At 36.0% G+C, this 21,387-nt stretch overlaps 1 protein-coding gene across 2 annotated transcripts in view; it reads left to right on the top strand.

Annotated features, from left to right (window-relative positions):
- LOC113197436 (attractin) overlaps window positions 1-21,387 on the top strand; it is a 155,394-nt gene that overhangs the window by 54,209 nt on the left and 79,798 nt on the right. For both annotated transcript variants that reach the window (XM_077799381.1, XM_077799382.1), the window contains exons 7-11: window positions 9,234-9,324; window positions 10,126-10,369; window positions 11,079-11,262; window positions 12,354-12,508; window positions 15,870-15,954. In XM_077799381.1, the coding sequence (XP_077655507.1) occupies window positions 9,234-9,324; window positions 10,126-10,369; window positions 11,079-11,262; window positions 12,354-12,508; window positions 15,870-15,954 (759 nt within the window). The remainder of the gene's footprint in view (window positions 1-9,233; window positions 9,325-10,125; window positions 10,370-11,078; window positions 11,263-12,353; window positions 12,509-15,869; window positions 15,955-21,387) is intronic.

Raw genomic sequence — 21,387 nt, 5'->3', positions numbered from 1 at the left:
TATATAGCTGGATGTAAACACGAGGAAGCAGGGATCCCGGGGGATAAACCCCTGTGTCTGCTTGCCACGTAATGTCAACAAATCTTGTTAGTGCTGCCTTTAAAATATTCTCCAAGTCTAACTTCTAGTGTTGCCAGCATGAAAAGGAAGGGTAAAGTTAAACTTGTGAAAATGATTGTCCCTTCCACTTTCATGTTAGATATTTATAAGAGCTGTATATGTTACCATTTATGTGTTTTATCCTTGCATCTGACATCATTCCCCTCTCTTGCAGCAAGAAATCGGGGAGTTGCTTTGATGCTCCCTACTTCACCTTCTTGTACCATAAACTCTTCTTAAGTTTCCTCAACTCTGTCATCTATATTTTATTACCAGAGATTAAACCTAGGGTACTTAACCCCTGAGCCATATCCCCAGACCTTTTTTATTTTTTAGTTTAATAATATATATATATATATATTTGTAGGTGAGCACAATACATTTATCTATCTACCTATCTATCTATCTATCTATCTATCTATCTATCTATCTATGTAGTGCTGAAGATTGAACCCAGTACCTCACATGTGCTATTCAAGTGCTCTAGCTATACAACCCCTGCCTCTTTATTTTTTATTTTGAGACAGGGTCTCTCTGAGTTGCTTAGGGCCTCTCTAAATTGATGAGGCTGGCTTTGAATTTGTAATCCTCCTGACTCATCCTCCTCAGCCTTTGGGATTACAAGCATGAATCACTATGCCTGGCATATTTATTATTATTATTTTTTGATACCAGGGATTGAACTTGGGGGCACTTAACCACTGAGCCACATCGCCATCCCTTTTTTGTATTTTATTTAGAAGCAGGGTCTCACTGAATTGCTTAGGGCCTTTGCTAAATTGATGAGGCTGGCTTTGAACTCGTGATCCTCCTGTCTCAGCCTCCTGAGCCACTGGGTGTGTGCCACAATGCCTGATGAATTTTTTTTGGGGGGGAGGGTACTAGGGAATGAACTCAGGGGCACTCAACCACTGAGCCACATCCCCAGCCCTGTTTTGTATTTTATTTAGAGATAGGTTCTCACTGAATTGCTGTTGCTGAGGCTGGCTTTGAATTCGTGATCCACCTGCCACAGCCTCCTGAACCACTGGGATTATAGGCATGTGTTACTGTGCCTAGCCATATTTGTTCTCTTTTATGTCCAGGCTGACATTATTTTCTATCTAGTCCTCAGCAGTAGATTGCTATTAAATTTTTGTTTCCATTTCTTCCTTTTAATCTATTTTCTATAGATGAATTGGGTGATATTTTAAAAGTATAAATCATCATTATTCCTCTTTTTAAAATCCATTGGTGCCTTCCCATTAAATTTAATAGTGTCATGTGATCTGACCATAGTTAACCTTCGCAGGCACAGCTTTTTTCCTCTCCTGCCTTTATTCTCTCTACTGCTCCACAAGCCTCCTTCTTCTTCTTTTTTCCCCTCCACCCAAACTCATCATGTGCATCCTTACTTCATGATACTTTGATTTACTGTTTCCTCTGTCTAGACTCTTCCTCCAGTTATACATCAGGGCTGCTTTCTTCTCACCCTTTCTTTCTCAGTTTAATTGTCCCACATTGAGATCTTCCATGATCATCAATTCAGACACATTCTTTCGGTGTTTCTTTTTTGTAGTTTTCATTTCCTTTATGACAATATTGATTATTTTTAATTATGTCTATGCTCATTATTATGTACTCTCATTTTCTGCCTTTTTTTTTCCCTTTAAGTTCTGTGAGGTCCTAGGTTACTCATCTCAGGGCTTAGCTCGTAGAAGGTGCTCAAATAAGTATTAATCAAACTCATGGGGGAGTAATTAAAATTATTTTTCCTTCTCAAATGTTTATTCCTGGGCATATTAATGTTTCTTTTATTTGGTGTATTCATGAGCCATATTTGTCTTTTAGATTGTAACATTATTTTTCTGCTTGTGTTTGATCAAAACATGATTTTTACAGCTTCATTTATTTCCTATAAATACTAGTATGGTTTCAAATAATGTTTTACTAGTTTTCATGAAAGTAAATATAGTGATTCCTTTTAAAAGGAAATTTTCTGCAACTTCAATTATAAATTTTATAGTCATTTATACTCTCAAATAAGAAAAGTATTTCAGGATTTGGGCTTACTCTCTATTTCTTCCACAAGCTTTTTAATCTAAAATTTTAAGTTTTATTAAAAAGCAGTTCCTATTCTATGTCACTCTGTGGTCCTTTTGCAAAATCAGTGGTCTTGGCCTCTAATCTTGGTTCAGATTTCCAGTTAAAATTTCATTACTCAATTGCTTTCCCTTGAACAAAAAGAGATCCTTAACAAAAAGTTTAAAAGAGAAGAATGGAGCAACATGTAGCCAAATAAGGAAAAGACTATCACCTCATTCAGTGAACTTTAAAACAGACTCAGTGTACCTTAAATGTGAATGCTTCTGTACCTCACAGGAATCACCCTGGGAAGATTCTGAGAATTGTCCCCAGTAGCCTCAAATCTAGAAAATAGTAAATTGAGTGGGTATTATTATTATTATTATTATTATTATTATTATCATCTCTTTTAATTGAAGAGGATACTAGTTGCTAAGGATCAAGTGAAAAGTGGGAAAATTGACCACAAGTGGCTGGCTGCCCAGATGTTAGGGCATTTCAATAGTGATAAGACTTTCACCCTAGAGTCGGACTTTTGAACAAGCTCTCAAAGAAGAGAAGAATATTTTATTCTGACAGTCTACACCCTTTCATCCAAGCCCAAACATTTACTGAGATTTCAGAGAAGTGGGTGGAACATAAAGTACCAGGCTTCATGATAAGTAGGATGGCAAACCAGTAAACTTGTCTAGGAAACAGAAACAAGAAGCCACCCATACTTTGTCAATAAAATGTCTGGAAAGGTATGTTGAAGGACAAACAAGATTAAAGAAGCAGCATTATAGCTAATACAAATATTCTATGATGTAAAACAGTGAAGAGGATTATTGAATGTAGCATATAAATTCTGACAAGAACCCATCATATAAAAAAAGTTACTTCAAGAAGATTACTTTCAAATGCTTGTTCTACAGATCAACTTAAGTTAGAATTTGAATTCAGAAAAATAAGGTGAGAGATAAGAAAATAAAAACAGACTGAATGAAGTAGAAATAAATTAGATCTAGCAAAACCTGAAATGAAATCAAATCACTGACAGATTAATGAGATAATTTCAGTGAATACAGATGAAAAGATTGAAAAAATTAGAGAAAAGTAAAAACATAGGAGAGACAGGAAGTGATCCACTATAAACATAATTGTCACTGAAGAAAAGAACTAATAAACAGAATAAATGGATTGAAGTAGTATAAACTTTTTTCAGGAAAATTTTCTAGTTTCTCAATGAGAAGATCTGATTTGATCATTTTATTGAACTTTAGGAAGAAAATGTTGTTTGGGAAGACTTAGGTCATTCTTTGCTTTCTATTGATCCTGGGGCCATGTCCTATCTCTGCAGTGCCTTTGCTTTGGTCTTTGGGGAGCCCAGATGCTGCTATTGGGTTACCAGTGTACTGTGGCATGATGGTCATTGGGTTGCCAGACAATGCAGGGGCTTGTGAGGGGATGGCTGTTCTGTGAAAGACACCTATATATGAATTGCTGAAGTTTGTCTTAATTATCTGCTTGTTTGTATCTTAGAACTAGTTATTTAATATTCAGTTGTCTTAGGCTTGGCTCCCAGAATAATTTATGTGGTCTTTAGAATTTCTTATATTTTATCAATATTGTTCTTGTCTTGTATTTGCCTGTGTTGTGGAAAAAAATTGACAGCCTATTATGTGAGGATCTTTTGGGAATTCACCTATGCCAGATTGTGGGCATCTGCCAGCACCTGTCAGCTCTTGGACTGACAACTTAAGGAGGAACAAAACATATTAAGGTATAGATTAGTACCCTCTGTGACACTTGAAAGATTTGTTAATTGGAGCATCTAGAGACTTAATTCTTTGCTTCCTTTTTAAAAATTTCTTCTCTTATACTCACACTTAATGTATATGTGTTTATATGAAACACCTTCCATAGCCAGAATTCTACAAAAATTTTATAGTGGTATTCAATGAATTTCATAAAAACATTTTCCTGAATAGATTTAAGTTATTTCTACTTTGACAAAGTACAGTCTTGTGTTTTAAAAAAGGCACAGGGGGTGGGGTAGGGGTGGAGAGAAAGAGGAAGATCTGATACAGACAGAAAAGAGAGGAAGAGGAAGAAAGAGACAGAAAATGAGAATGATGACTTCAACACAGAAAAACAAATCATATAATAGGGATAAAATCAAGCTGGCCTTAGATACCTCCATGGCAATGTTTAAACTCAGCCATGTTGAAGGGAGCAGCCACCTGCAACTTTCTGGAAGAAAGGAAGGACAGGACTTCAAATATTATACCCAGCTAACATGTCATTCACTTGTAAGGCTAGCATGCACATAGGTGAAGAAGTGCATATGAGTGCTGCTTTTTAAAAACATTCATTCATTCATTCATTTATTTTAGAAGTAGTTGGACACAATACCTTGATTTTATTTACTTATTTTTATGTGGTGCTGAGGATCGAACCCAGTACCTCGCACTTGCTAGACAAGCACTCTACCGCTGAGCTACAATCCCAGCCCTGATGAGTGCTGCTTTTACAAAATACTACTTGGTTGTGAAATCAGCCAATTAAGTATTAAAGAGCTCAAGGAGAAGTCACGGTAGAATGACTGCGAGAAGATTGCCTGAGCTCAGACGCAGATTCTGTAGTAAATATCTATGGGATTATAGAATGGAATGTGAATGTTATGAACATGTAGTGTCAATATAACAAAAATAGGGAGAAGAAATGGGATTAGAAATGTTAATGCTAAGATTTTTCAGCTTTCAAAGCAGGAAGCTAGTAGAGTGCCCAAAAGTAAATTGTGTAAACATTTAAAACTTGAGCAAACAACATTAGTTAATAAAATAATTAATAAAACTAAATAATTAGTTACTTAATGGATAATGATTAAATAACACTAAAGCTTAAATAATTTTCATGTATTTTTAAAAAACGGACTATTCCAAAAATATATAAAGTAAATAGCCAATGCTAATTTATATGTTGTTTGCATTTAATAGATGTCACCATGTTGTTATATTTGCTTCAGATCTTGTATAAAATATTTTAGAGAAAAGGAAAAGTTTAGATAAAATATAATGAATACTAAAGCATTTAGAACCTATACTGGGAAATAAAACATTGTGAATACAATTGAGGACTCTGGTATGTTCTTCTCAAGTACCAGAGGTAGTGTCCTGATTTTGGTTTCAGTTGTTCACCTGCATTTCTTAAAAATATGTTGAAAGCCAGGCACAGTGGCATATGTCTGTAATCTCAGCAGCTTGGGAGACTGAGGCAGGAGGATTTAAGTTCACAGCCAGCCTCAGCAACTTAGTGAGGCTCGAAGCAACTCAGTGAGACCCTGTCTCTAAATAAAATACAAAATAGGGCTGGAGATGTGGCTCAGTGGTCAAGTGCCCCTGAATTTAATCCCTGGTACCGCCCCCCCCCCAATAAAAAAGTTGTATTACTATATTTTCTGGTTGTAGACTTCATAAAAAACAACATTTTGTCTGGGTATGATGGTGCAAAGGTGTAATCCCAGCTACTCAGGAGGCTGAAGCAGAAGAATTGTAAGTTTGAGGCCAGCCTCAGCAACTTTTGTGAGACCCTGTTTTGAAATAATAAAAAGGCCTAAGATTATACTACCACAAGCAGTATACTGATTCAGTGCAATCCTCATCAAAATACCAATGGCATTCTTCATAGAGCTAGAAAAAACAGTCCTAAAATTCATTTGGAAGAAAAAAAGACCCAGAATAGCCAAAACAATTTTAAGGCAAAAAAGCAATGCTGGAGTCTTCAGAGTACCTGTCTTCAAATTATACTACAGAGCTATAGTAACAAAAACTGCATGGTGCTGGCATACAAACAGACACAGAGACAAACCCACACATCTGTAGTCATTTCTTGACAAAAATGCCAAACAGATACATTGGAGAAAAGACAGCCTTTTTAACCAATGGTGTTGGGTAAACTGGTTATCCATATATAGAAGAATGAAACTAGACCTTATCTTTCACCTTGCATAAAAATCAGCTCACAATGAATCAAAGACCTGGGAGTTAGACCAGAAACTATACAACTTCTACAAGAAAACATAGGGTCAGCACTCCAACACATAGGCATAGGTAATGACTTCTCGATGACCATAAAGCTCGGGAAATAATGCCAGGAGTTAATAATGGGATGGCATCACATTAAAAAGCTGCACAGCAAAGGAAACAATTAGGAGTGTAATGGGAACGTACAGAATAGGGAAAATCTTTGCTGGATAAGTATCTCTAAAGTATATAAAAAAACTTGAAAAACTTTACACCAAAAATAATACAATTAATAAATGGGAAAATGAATTAAACAGACATTGCTCAAAAGAAGAAATACAAATGGCCAACAAATATATAAAGAAATGTTCAACATTATTAGTAATTAGAGAATGTAAATCAAAACTACACTGAGATTTCATTTTACACCAGTCAGAATGGCAGTCATCAAGAATAAAAGGCTGGAAAGGATGTGGGGGAGAAGGAACATTATACTGTTGGTGGGATTGTAAATTAATACTACCACTATGGAAATCTATAGATTCCTCAAAAGAGTAGTCGTGGAACCACCAAATAACACAGTTATACACTCCTCAGTATTTTTATTAAAGAATTACAGTAATTACACTACAGTGATATGTGCATACCCATTTTTATAGCAGCACAATTCATGCTAGCCAAACTATGGAACCAGCCTAGGTGTCCATCAACAGAAGAATGGATAAAGAAAATGTGGGATATATACACAATGGAGTTTTATTCAGCCATAGAGAAGAATGAAATTATGTCATTTGCAGAGAAATGGATGGAACTAGATACCATTATCATGTTAAGAGAATTAAGTCAAACTCAGAAGGTCAAGGGTGGTATATTTTCTCTCATAAGCAGAAGCTAAGAGGAAAAGGAGAAGAAAGATGGGAGCAATCTCATGAAAATCAAAGGGACTTCAGTAGAAGAAAGGAACCAAGGGGGTGGGAGATGGGAAGGAAGGAAAGAAGTGCTGGGGAGTGATACTGGCCAAATTATATTGTTATATTGTGTGCATGTATGAATATGCAACAAGATACCCATTGATATGTACAACTATAACATACTGATTTTGAAAAACATGGATAAAAAAGGCCTAGGAGTGTTAGCTCAGTGATTAAGTGCTTCTGAGTTCAATTCCTAGTACGGGGGGGAAAAACTAAAACCAATACTCTGCATTTTTGTCCTTTATTTAGCTTAACATTCTTTGAGATTTATGTTGCTATATATTGCTTGAGTTTATTTGGTTATATGGATATGATTAATTAATTAATTAATTAATTAATTCATTTTTAATTGATAGCTGTTTTTGCTATGATGTTATTTTTTTTTTTAAATATTTTTTGAGTTGTTGACGAACCTTTATTTGATTCATTTATTTATATATGGTGCTGAGAATTGAACCCAGCGCCTCTCACATGGGAGGCAAGCGCTCTACCACTGAGCCACAACCCCAGCCCTGCTATGATGTTATGATAGAATTTTTCTAACATTTTCTTTTAAGAATGTTTTTGAGGGGCTGGGGTTTTGGCTCAGTGGTAGAGCACTTGCCTAGCATGTGTAAGGCACTGGGTTAGAGCCTCAGCACCACATTAAAAAAAATAAGTAAACAAAATAAAGGTATTTTTTAAAAAAAGGAATGTTTTTGATAATTTTTTAAAAAGTTGGATTATCCAGGTATACTCTCAGAGAAAAGAAACATTTACTTAAAGTACAACAATACCTTTGTTTTTTCTTTGTTTTTTTTTTTTTTTGGCTGTTAATTCTAGAAAAGTTAAAATTAATACTTTTAGCTGTGTGGGGGTGCCACATACCTGTAATCCCAGCTACTTTGGAGGCTGAGGCAGGAGGGTAACAAGTTTGAGACTAGCCTGGGCAAGTTAGCAAGATCCTGTTTCAAAGTAAAATTTTAAAAAGGGTTGTGGATGGGGCTGGGTTTGTGGCTCGTTGGTAGAGCGCTTGCTTAGCATGCATGAGCCCCTGGGTTTGATTCCCAGCATCACGTTAAAAACAACAACAACTAAATAAACAAAAGTATTGTGTCCATCTACAACTAAAAATATTTAAAAAAAAGGGGGGGCGCTGTGGATGTAGCTTATTAGTAGAATGATCCTGGATTCACTTCCCAGTACCGCCCCCATCTCACACAATGTTGCTTCCCGCTGTGCAAAAAAAAAAAAAAAAAAAAAAAAATCAACATTTTAAAAGTATCATCTAAGGATTTATCCCTGTATATAAAATTTTTTTTGTTAATCTTTTTCCCCCTGTTTATGTGCATAGAAAGATAACTGGAATGTTGTTTACTCACTGTTAATAATATTTATTTCTAAGTAATAGAATGTGGGGTTGTGTTTTAAACTTTTAGCTGTTTTCTTCATAATGAATGTGTATGATTTATAATAGCAACTCAGTGGTATTTTTCTCGAAAACAAACAAAATACTCAAAATTAAATATGTTAAGATGTTGAATATGATTATTCAGTAATGCAAGGGTAAGTATAAATTGTATGGCAAGAGTATTAAATTATTTTCATTTTGGCATGTTTGTATTTCAAAAGATCAATATGTAAATTTATAGTGTAACTGAAATGCTATAATATATTCAGCCTTCCTTAAAAGTATGACTAAAATCAATTAGATGAAAGAAAAGGGAAATTTTCTAGTAATTTCCTTTTATTTATCTTCAGTTTTTTATGATGGATTGAAGAAAAGTTATTGTAATAAATTAAGTTGAGGTCCCTTTAGTATGATGCAATCTTCCAGTGATTTAGACTACAGAAGAGATTTTTCAGAAGAGGCAATAGAAGATTCCACCAGACTTTTATTTCCTTCTTGTCCCAGTGCTACGTAGTCCACCGTACCTTCCTGAATTTTCAGATACCTAGTGGGCTCAGGTGTCAGTAGTGTTTGCCAGGGTAACAGGCGCCTCCCTGTGTCCTTGATTTAATGAACATCTCAAAACTGGATTGTTACAAATAAAAGAGTACAAGATATTCTGTTTTGTCATTTGGATAAAAATTTGATCTGTTTGTTTTGTAGGTATGACCTTGCTTCTAGGGAATGGCTTCCACTAAACCATTCTGTGAACAATGTGGTTGTTAGATATGGTCATTCTTTGGCTTTATATCAGGTAAAAATACCCACACTCTGTACTAAGCATGAAACTCGACTCTTCCTCAGTTAATTTATGTATTATGCAGTTGAAAAGCTATTGAATGTTGTTTTTTTAATTGGGGCAGACTTTCTTTTGGCCGTGGGAGTTATTTGATTGGCTAAGTTGTAAGTGGAATTGAAGCTGCAACTTCTTGAACCCAAGAGATTTTAATGGATCTAACCATACTGAGATATTATTGATTGTGATGCCAAGTGGTTAGAACTGTAGATTAAAAAGTATTGATTAGCATTTATGCCATTCCAGGTTTATCCAAGAATTGTCAAGCAACTAAATAATAATTTTCACCTCCCATTTTTGGAGGTATGTGTTAGGATGAAGCAACTTTATTTTTTCAAGTTATTTTATTATGTAAAAGATCTCATATAAGCAAGCCCAAGAAAATGACAAAGTTTTAGAGACGTAAAATATGATTTGCTTATTTTTGTTCCTTTTTGCATCCTCTTCCTAATTATTCATGGAATGGCCCATTGATACTTTTTATGCTGATAACAATATTGAGGTTTTTGAACTGGTTATTTTTTGTTCTCAGATTTGAATTTTTTTTTTTTTTAGAGAGAGAAAGAATTTTTTAATATTTATTTTTTCTTTTTTGGTGGATATAACATCTTTATTTTTTTGATTTTAATGTGGTGCTGAGGATCGAACCCAGCGCCCCGTGCATGCCAGGCAAGCGCATTACCACTTGAGCCACATCCCAGCCCCTCAGATTTGAATTTTTAATGTTTTTTTAAATCCTGTTTATGTTTTTTCCTCTAGGATAATATTTACATGTATGGAGGAAAAATTGATTCAACAGGCAATGTGACCAATGAGTTGAGAGTGTTTCATATTCATAACGAATCATGGGTATTGTTGACCCCAAAGGCAAAGGAGCAGTATGCAGTGGTTGGACACTCAGCACACATTGTAACACTGGAGAGTGGCCGGGTGGTCATGCTGGTCATCTTTGGTCACTGCCCACTCTATGGATATATAAGCAATGTACAGGAATATGACTTGGGTAGGTATATTTTTTTCTAATATACATGTTTTAAACATCATCTTAAAAACCTCTCCCTTTATTGTTAGGATGTTAAACAATATTCAAGCTAACCTAGATCCAGTTCTTCATCTTGAAACACAGATTACAGGGGTATAAGCAGTAAAATTTAGGCTACTGATACCCCTTTGTAGCGTGTATGTGCTAGTGTCAATGCAAGGAGCCAAAGAAGGCACTGAATACTTTGGTTGTTAAAAATCAATAAAAATAGTTCAGAACTACGAATACTATGGAAGAGAACTTGAATGGCCCTTTGGTGATTGGTTTAATGGAGTGTGAATTTCCCTTAATATATAATCTTTCCTTTGGTTAAATTTTATTTTATCTATTATTGTTTAGTGGGAGTATCAGCCATAATTGACATTTTGATAAAGTTGGCCCATAATATACACCTCTATATCGGTCACTTAAAGGCCATAGTGAATTAAATTCTCACTTGTTTAATGAAATTGTTTTCCTATATAGAGTGTTAGAACATCAAAACATGTAACAGATTGGAATTGGCCATATGGCTTTGTTACAAGTTTTAAGTGGATTTTTTTTTTTAGACAGAAAGATAAAATTATATCTATCAACCCTCTTGAAATCTCTTCTCCATCTGTGCGATATTTTGAAGTTGCATTTTAGAGAAGGGGAACCTGCATGCTTTTGACTGTTTTTCCCTTTCCAGAGAGGAACACCTGGAGTATTTTGCAAACCCAGGGTGCCCTTGTGCAAGGGGGTTATGGCCACAGCAGTGTTTATGATCACAGGACCAAAGCCCTGTATGTCCATGGCGGTTACAAGGCTTTCAGTGCCAATAAATACCGGCTTGCAGATGACCTCTACAGATACGATGTGGACACCCAGATGTGGTGGGTGCTTTTTCTTGAGCTTTTGCTTAAAAGTGTGAATTCTATAGAGGCAATTGTTGGAAAAATATATTTGCTGATTTTTTTTTGGTTTCAGACCGGGCAGGTAATTCTGTTTAGCATTGTATATAAAGAAAATTAGGAAAAAGCATAGGGTAATAAATTAGCTGATGTTTATTTTGTTATATTATCCTATTTTGTAATATGAAACTGCTTGGTTTTAGGGCATTGATTTCCAGTTTTCATACACTGAACGCTACAATAAAATTTTTTCCCTTCAGAATCCTAAGGAGTGAACTACATAGTTGAGTTTGTATACACATTTATAATTAAATAAACTATATTCTCTTTTTCTGGTGGTGATGTTTGAGATGGAACCCATGCATGGGAGACAAGTGCTCTACCACTGAGCTGTACCTCCAGTAAGATATATTCAGTTTTGAACTTTATATTAATGATCCAAGTGTCACCTTTGGGGTCAGCTACTGGTGTCATTCCAATAAAATCAAATAGGATGCTGATACCTAATTGATAGAGCTCGCTTCACTCTGAACCAGAGACCAGCTTATAAAACGTACTCTGATTTTAACAACTGTAAAGCTAGTCTGAGTTATGAAATCATGTAATTTTAAAGCAATGTTTTTCTTCTTTTTGTATTTCCTTACATATTTGAGACCGTGCCCATGAAAATGTATTTACATTTTGGAATAAAAATCATCATTTTTAGTGACTTTATAATACTTTTTCATCTGAGTATACTGAGCCTGTGTGATTGGAAGTTTTGGTTTCTAGCTTTTGTCTTATTAGTATTTTGCATAGGTCTCTCTCTGTTTCAAATGATTTCTGCCCAGGAAGTGGAGTTATAGTACCATGGGGTATTAACATTTTAAGGATCTTAATATCTTTTGCCAAAATTCTTATAAGTTTCAAAAGTTTTACGTGTTTGTTGAGAGAGCTGCTAAGTACAAGCAAAATTCTGCAAGTATTTACACATTTGGGTTTGAAGCTAATAAAATGGTTATGTTTGCATTAGCAGATAAATAACTATTCTTAAAAACTAACCTTATATTTATTATTTTTAAATAAACTCAAAGGACCATTCTTAAGGACAGCCGATTTTTCCGTTACTTGCACACAGCTGTGATAGTGAGTGGAACCATGCTGGTGTTTGGAGGAAATACACACAATGACACATCCATGAGCCATGGTGCCAAATGCTTCTCTTCAGACTTCATGGCTTATGACATTGGTAAGTTTCCCAGAGCCATTTTTCTCTTCAGAAGTGTTTTTTTATATAAGCAGCATTTTAAAAGAAACTGAAAACATCACTAGTTCAAACGGTCAGGCCACTTGAAAGAGGTCCAAATGGTAGTTTTGTATTTATTTGACTAAAGTTATATATTTATTCAGAAGCATTACTTTACATTCAGTTCTTTTAGAAGTCACTCTTTTTTATTTTTGAAGATGAGTTGAGATAACTAGTCTCTTCTTTGTTAGAAATGCTTTACATAATAGTGTTATTTTGTAACTACCAGCACTGGGTTAAGATTAGCTTTATTTTATTTCTTGTAAAACAAGTCTCACTTGTATTCTTGGTGTGATAACATACTTGACCACCAGAGGGCAGTATTTCCTCATTCATAAGTAATACCAGTGTTGTGTATAAATATTAGATGTTCATTTAAAAAAAATTTTTTTTAATTGTGGTAAAATACACATAACATAAAATCTAGTATCTTAATATTTAAAAGTATATAGTTTGGGGCTGGGGTTGTGGCTTAGTGGTAGTGTTTACCTAGAATCTGTGAGGCATTGGTTTTGATCCTCAGCACCATAGAAAAATAAATAATAAAATTATTTAAAAAAAGTGTATAGTTGGTAGAATTAAATATAATAATAATGCTATGCATTTAGCACTACAGTTCATCTCCATAACTGTCTTCATCTTATAAATCTGAAACTATCCATTTGGCAACTTTTCCACCTTCCCTCTATCCTTTGCAACTACCATTATACTGTCTGTCTTTATTGTATACACATAAATCTACAGTTCACTTTCAGCAGACATTTATGTGCTAGCTCCTGAACTTCTGCACTGGGGATGATCAAATGAATAAGTTATAGCCCTTAGAGTAAAAGTGGAGGAGACAGAGAAATGAGCAGACAGTATAGTTGCAATTCAAGATTTTTTTCCCACTGAAAGCAATATATTTGAGCATAACCAAGTATTCCTAAGTCCTGGTAAGAGCAATAGCAGGGAAGGCCTTCTTGTAGGTCCTGAGGAACACTGGGAATCAGTCACATACTATTAGTACTTCCCAAACAGAGAAAGTCCATGTGTGGTGACACAGAGACAGGAAGTGACCAAGGCACATATTTAGGGCCTGTGAGTTATTACTATCCTGTTCATCATACCAAAGGTAGCAGTGACCCCAAAAGAGACTAGAAAAGTAAACAGCTGTCAGCCTAGGACCTTCAGATCTTAAGTAGCCTGTTATGTTATGTTGAGGAATGTGGGATTTTTGAAGCATGTTTCAGAGGAAGTGATGGAATAGTATGTATATCTTAGGAATATCGCATTAGTGGCGTTTTGTAGTATTTGGAAAGGGGCATGTTGGCATTTAGGAGACTTGCTCAAGTCTTGGTGAAGGTTTGAACTAAGGTGGTAGATGTGGCTCTGAGAATAAAGATATAGACATACTTTGATAGCTACCAGGAACTTTGAGGTTTGATGGGATGTGTTTTGAAAGAAGTGAAAGCATCCTTAATCCCAGGTATGTGATGTGGACCATTACCTATTGCCAAGATTGGGAATCAACATGGAGGAGTACAATCTGAGAAGAAGAGAGTGAAGGAAATGTTGGACCATATCCAATTGAGGATATCTGAGAGAGAACAACTCAGAGAGCTGGTAGGAAGCTTCAGGAGGTGTGAACTTCTGTAATGAAAAACAGCCACAGGGCAGATGGATAGAGAAGTCCAAAAGAGAGTGAAGATTGTGAATAGTGTTATGGAAGTAGGAGGAAAATAGGTGAGAAGGATGATCTCAGAAGAATTGGTTAATGCCTCCAGAATAGTTAAGTAAAATAAGGACCTGAAAGTCCTTCAGATTTAGCAAGAGTTTATTACCCTCTAGTCATAGAGGAGTAACGTAGATTATAGGAAGCTGGGAAATAACATGGGGTGAAGTGCATACATGGTGAACATTGACTTTTATTTAAAAACTTTCAGTGAAGGGAAGGAAAAGGGCAAGTTGAGTGCCTCAGAGGGAGATAAATCTAGGAGAGGCATTAGAGAAAGAAAAAGAGAGAGAGTCAGAGGAAGATGGGATATCTTGAGGATATTTAAATGTTGTGGTGAAAACCAAAATGAATGTGGAGACTCAAAGGAGAAAAGTTTTATGTCGTTGAGTCAGAGAAGGGACTTTGGGAGGGGAGAAGAAGAAGAGATCCTGCCATACTGGTTTGGGGGAAGGAAGCAAGGTAGGCAGAAAGCTGGGGCAGTTGTGGCCTGTGAACTTCACGCTGAAGAAGATGGGGTAGAGGCTGGATAAGAGAAGGCTATGTAGGTAATGGTCAAGCTCTGCTTAGGTAGGTCTCAGAGGGTGAAGCAGTGAGCATGTGGGTGGTATGGTGCAGGAGCATCTGCTCTTATTCATTCAGAAGAGAAGTTATTAGCATAGGTTAGGTCAAAGGAAGCTTTTCTAGATCTAGGAGATCTAGAAAAAGACTTAAAATATTAGATGAATTTAAATTAAAAAAATTTTAACTTTCACCTACATTTTTCCATTGTAGCTACTAAGTTTGGGCGAATCAATATAGAGAAGAGTGGAACATAATTGTGGAACTCACGTTTTACTTACATCAGCTTTGTAGAAAATAAATTTTCTTTAAGTTAAAAATTATCTTGGCTTGGGGTAGGGTGTGGTTCAGTGGTAGAACACTTGCCCATTGTGCATAAGGCCCTCCTGTGTTTGATCCCTAGTACTACCAAAAAAAAAAAAAAGAAAAAGAAAAAGAAGAAGAAACATTCTTGTGGGTACAATCAAAAGGATAGCAGGGTGAAAGACCTGTATGTCATGGCTGTTAGATGCTAATTGCCATATGACCCATCTTGTTTTTGGTACTGGGGATTGATTTCAGGGGCATTTAATTAGTGAGCCATGCCCAGCACTTTTTATATTTTGAGTCAGGATCTTGCTAAGTTTCTTAGGGCCTTGGTAAGTTGCTGAGGCTGGCTTTGAATAAGCCTCCTGAGCTGCTGTCTTGTGCCCCTGTGCCCATCTTTTGTACCCTACTGCTCCACTGCTGCTGGTTATTACCCAGCAATCATAGCATGACTAATAGAGTTGACTGGTATGTTTTACAAGGCTGTGTGTGTGTTACAGTCTTTTTCTCCTTTTTAAATTTTTTTTAATTGTAGATGAACACAATATCTTTGTTAATTTATTTTTATGTGGTGCTGAGGATTGAACCCAGTGCCTCACATGTGCGAGGTAAGCGCTCTACCACTGAGCTACAGCCCCAGCTCTACAGTCTCCTTGAAAACTGTCAGTTTCTGTTGATTATGAATGGCAGTCCTCTCTGAAATGTGTTTTTTCTTGCTTCTAGCTTGTGACCGCTGGTCAGTGCTTCCCAGACCTAATCTCCACCATGATGTCAACAGATTTGGCCATTCCGCAGTCTTACACAACAGGTAATTGGAGAAGTGCTTGCTTCTTTTCTTTTGTGCTTGAGATGGAAGTGAAATAAAATATGTAGAAGTGAAAATGGACTAATATTATTTGCAGAATTCCCTCATTCCTTTAGTTTTTCACAGAGTACAAATTTCCTGATTAAGGGTTAAAATATTCGATGTGACTGTAAATTGCTTCAAATGCCATATTTGCTGGTCTGGTGGTGTTAGCACACAGGCACATGCTATGTTTGATGGTATTGGGATGTGTGGGGCAACAAAAGCTCCATGCATGTTACTGTGTTAGGTCTTATGTAATTCTTTTTGGTACTTAGGTTGTTGAGTTTCAAGCAGCTGTATCTGAACAGTAAAGAAAGTTTTGGAAAAAAGTAGAGAGAGCCCTTTAGGTGAGAGATAAGGTAGGGAACAGAAATGGAGAGAGGTTGTGGATCTTAATATAAGGCCAGTCTGTAGTCCTTGGATATTTTGAAGTCTGCAATGTATTTTTCTTCACTGCTTAAAATCGCCTGGGCCAGCTACCAGAACTCATCATAAATCTGCTCTGGAGAAATTCTGTCCAATAAAGGAGATTCTGAGTGGCCATTCTACCTACCTGTTTCTTACATTGAGCTTTAAAGATGTTTAAGAAGTTAAACAGCCTACTCATGTCATTAGTTTTTCTCATTCTGTTTCTGCTATTATTACTACTGTTTCTACTTTTAAAATTCAAAGTCACATAGACCATGTAACTATTGAAGCCTTTAATACTTGCATTATGTTAGGATACCTTTGGCTTTTAAAATTTCTGTTGTAATGATGAGAGTAATTTAACTTGAATTAGGAAAAATAAGAAAGCAACATTTTTGAGATATTGTGAAGGAAGAGTTGATAGAATTTAGACACTGGGGATTGGTCCAAGTGCTATCTTTTATAGAGCAGTTATTTAAATTTTTTTAGTAATATGTAAGATTTTATGGTGAGAACGTTTGGTAGTGATAGACTAGCTTCTTGAAGTTTTCCCCCCAGAGAGCAGAGGCAGCCCTGGGCATTACCTTGTCTGTGGCTGCCTGGCCCCAGCTCTCCTCATCTTGGCATTCCTGGAGTTTTCCTGGCACATAGTTTGGAATGGAATAGGCATTTGCTAGATGTCAGTCATTCGTACTGTGATGATAACTATCAAACAGATGAATCTTTTATTAAAACCTTCTTGAGTTTTATACAAACTCAACAAGAAGTTGACTGTTTATCATAAAATGTAGTTTAACCGTGAATCAAAGTTGGAAATGGCTTGTTTGATGATGATGCTTCTGTTTTTGTGTAATACAATAGTGTGTTTGAGCCTGATATGTGAGTGTGAGTACTGGACAGGCTTGGCTGGGGCGGAGATAATGAACGAGGCCATCTACTAAAAGGCTGTGGTTTTAGTTTAATTTTATGAAATAATGTGGTGAAAGAGAAACTTTGATTCACATCATTTCTTTTTTTTTTTTTTTAGGGAGAGAGAGATAATTTTTTTAATATTTATTTTTTTAGTTTTTGGTGGACACAACATCTTTATTTTATTTTGATGTGGTGCTGAGGATCGAACCTAGGGCCTCACAAATGCAGGGTGAGCACTCTGCCACTGAGCCACAACCCTGGCCCCTCTAGATTTCTTTGAAGACCTCTCCCTGCCTTCCCAGAGCCACTAGGTGACCAGAGGAATTAAGTATTGCTGAGAACACCAACTCTTCCTGGGTAGAGGAGGGAGTTTATTTGGTTAAAGAACAAATAGAATTTGTTGAATCCAGCCTGACTCACGTGATGCTCTGTGAGCCAATAGTGGGGTTAGAAATGTAGTGGGGCTGGAGCTGGGGCTGTGTGTGGTTCAGTGGTAGTGCACTTGCCTGGCATGTGTGAGGCACTGGGTTTGATTCTTAACACCACATATAAATAAATAAAGTAAAGCTAAAAAAATATATTTTTTTTAAAAACGAAATGAATGTAGTGTTCATTTTGTTGTTTGTATTAAAATATGAAGTTTTCAGATATGGTAATAAATACTTATTTTATGCTGCTATGAACATAAATGTACAAATATCTCTTCAGTGTGCTGATGATTCTTTGTATATATAGTCAATAGTGGGATGCTGAACCATATGTAGTTCTTTTTAAAAACTTTTGAGCAACCTTCATACTCTATAATGGTTACATTTGGTATTTGTTTTTTAGGGATTGGCTAGCTTCACTAAGCATAATCTGCTCTAGTGCCATCCATTTCCCTGGAAATTCCATGATTTTGTCATTTTTTAGTGCTGCGTAATATTCCATGGTGTATAAATGCCACATTTTTTTTATCCATTCATCTATTGAAGGGCATCTGGGTTGGTTCCACAGTCTAGCTATTGTGAATTGTGCTGCTATGAACATCGATGTGGCAGTATCCCTGTAGCATGCTCTTTTAAGGTCTTCAGGGAATAGTCCGAGAAGGGCAATAGCAGGGTCAAATGGTGGTTCCATTCCCAGCTTTCCCAGGAATCTCCATACTGCTTTCCAAATTGGCCGCACCAATTTGCAGTCCCACCAGCAATGTACAAGTGTACCCTTTTCTCCGCATCCTCGCCAGCACTTGTTGTTGTTTGACTTCATAGTGGCTGCCAATCTTACTGGAGTGAGATGGTATCTTAGGGTGGTTTTGATTTGCATTTCTCTGACTGCTAGAGATGGTGAGCATTTTTTCATGTACTTGTTGATTGATTGTATATCCTCCTCTGAGAAGTGTCTGTTCAGGTCCTTGGCCCATTTGTTGATTGGGTTATTTGTTATCTTATTGTCTAATTTTTTGAGTTCTTTGTATACTCTGGATGTTAGGGCTCTATCTGAAGTGTGAGGAGTAAAAATTTGTTCCCAGGATGTAGGCTCCCTATTTACCTCTCTTATTGTTTCTCTTGCTGAGAAAAAACTTTTTAGTTTAAGTAAGTCCCAATTGTTGATTCTTGTTATTAACTCTTGTGCTATGGGTGTCCTATTAAGGAATTTGGAGCCCGACCCCACAATATGTAGATCGGAGCCAACTTTTTCTTCTGTCAGATGCAGAGTCTCTGATTTGATATCAAGCTCCTTGATCCATTTTGAGTTAACTTTTGTGCATGGCGAGAGAAAGGGATTCAGTTTCATTTTGTTGCATATGGATTTCCAGTTTTCCCAACACCATTTGTTGAAGATGCTATCTTTCCTCCATTGCATGCTTTTAGCCCCTTTATCAAATATAAGATAGTTGTAACTTTGTGGATTAGTCTCTGTGTCCTCTATTCTATACCATTGGTCCACCCGCCTGTTTTGGTACCAGTACCATGCTGTTTTTGTCACTATTGCTCTGTAATATAGTTTGAAATCTGTTATCGCTATACCGCCTGATTCACACTTCCTGCTTAGAATTGCTTTTGCTATTCTGGGTCTTTTATTTTTCCGTATGAATTTCATGATTGCTTTATCTATTTCTACAAGAAATGCCTTTGGGATTTTGATTGGCATTGCATTAAACCTATAGAGAACTTTTGGTAATATCGCCATGTTGATAATGTTAGTTCTGCCTATCCATGAATAGGGTATATTTTTCCATCTTCTAAGATCTTCTTCTACTTCTCTCTTTAGGGTTCTGTAGTTTTCATTGTATAAATCTTTCACCTCTTTTGTTAGGTTGATTCCCAAGTATTTTATTTTATTTTTTGAGGATATTGTGAATGGAGTGTTTTTCCTCATTTCCGTTTCAGAAGTTTTGTCGCTGATATACAGAAATGCCTTTGATTTATGTGTGTTGATTTTATATCCTGCCACTTTGCCGAATTCATTTATTAGTTCTAGTAGTTTCTTTGTAGACCCTTTTGGGTCTTCTAGGTATAGAATCATGTCATCTGCAAATAATTGAAGTTCTTCTTTTCCTATTTTTATGCCTTTAATTTCTTTTGTCTGTCTAATTGCTCTGGTTAGTATTTCAAGGACTATATTAAATAGAAGTGGTGAGAGAGGGCATCCCTGTCTTGTTCCAGATTTTAGAGGGAATGCCTTCAACTTTTCTCCATTCAGAATGATGCTAGCCTGAGGCTTAGCATAGATAGCTTTTATAATGTCAAGGTAAGTTCCTGTTATCCCTAGTTTTTCTAATGTTTTGAACATAAAGGGATGCTGTACTTTGTCGAATGCTTTCTCTGCATCTATCGAGATGATCATATGGTTCTTATCTTTAAGTCTATTGATGTGGTGAATAACATTTATTGATTTCCGTATATTGAACCATCCTTGCATCCCAGGGATGAATCCCACTTGATCATGGTGCACAATTTTTTTGATGTGTTTTTGTATTCGATTCACCAGAATTTTATTGAGGATTTTTGCATCTAGGTTCATTAGAGATATTGGTCTGTAGTTTTCTTTCTTTGAGGTGTCTTTGTCTGGTTTCGGAATCAGGGTGATGTTGGCCTCATAGAATGAATTTGGAAGAGCTCCCTCTTTTTCTATTTCCTGAAATAACTTGAAAAGTATTGGTATTAATTCTTCTTTAAAGGTTTTGTAAAACTCTGCTGTATACCCATCCGGTCCTGGGCTTTTCTTGGGTGGTAGTCTTTTGATTGCTTCTTCAATTTCATCCATTGATATTGGTCTGTTCAAATTGTGTGTATCCTCCTGACTCAGTCTGGGCAAATCATATGACTTAAGAAATTTATCGATGTCTTCACTATCTTCTATTTTATTGGAATATAGGTTTTCAAAATAATTTCTAATTGTCTTCTGTATTTCTGTAGCATCTGTTGTGATATTGCCTTTTTCATCTCGTATGTTAGTAATTTGAGTTCTCTCTCTTCTTCTCTTCGTTAGCATGGCTAAGGGCCTGTCAATCTTATTCATTTTTTCGAGGAACCAACTTTTAGTTTTGTTAATTTTTTCAGTAGTTTCTTTTGTTTCAATTTCATTGATTTCCGCTCTGATTTTAATTATTTCTTGCCTTCTGCTACATTTGCTGTTGTTTTGCTCTTCCTTTTCTAGGGCTTTGAGATGAAGTGTGAGCTCATTTATTTGTTGCTTTTTTCTTTTTTTGAGGAATGACCTCCAGGCGATGAATTTCCCTCTTAAAACTGCTTTTATTGTGTCCCATAGATTCCGATATGTTGTGTCTGTATTTTCATTTATCTCTAAGAATTATTTTATTTCCTCCTTTATGTCTTCTGTAACCCATTGATCATTCAGTAACATATTGTTCATTTTCCATGTGATGTAGGATTTTTCCTTCCTTCTTTTATCATTGATTTCCAGTTTCATTCCATTATGATCAGATAAAATGCATGGTACTATCTCCACCCCTTTATATTTACTGAGGGTTGTCCTATGGCATAATATATGGTCTATTTTTGAGAAGGATCCATGTGCTGCTGAGAAAAAAGTATATCCCCTTGATGATGGTTGATATATTCTATATAT

The sequence above is a fragment of the Urocitellus parryii genome, chromosome 6, assembly GCF_045843805.1.
Source record: "Urocitellus parryii isolate mUroPar1 chromosome 6, mUroPar1.hap1, whole genome shotgun sequence".
Classification (NCBI taxonomy): domain Eukaryota; kingdom Metazoa; phylum Chordata; class Mammalia; order Rodentia; family Sciuridae; genus Urocitellus; species Urocitellus parryii.
The sequence above is the reverse complement of the archived record's forward strand: the minus strand, read 5'-3'. Positions and strand labels throughout refer to the sequence as shown.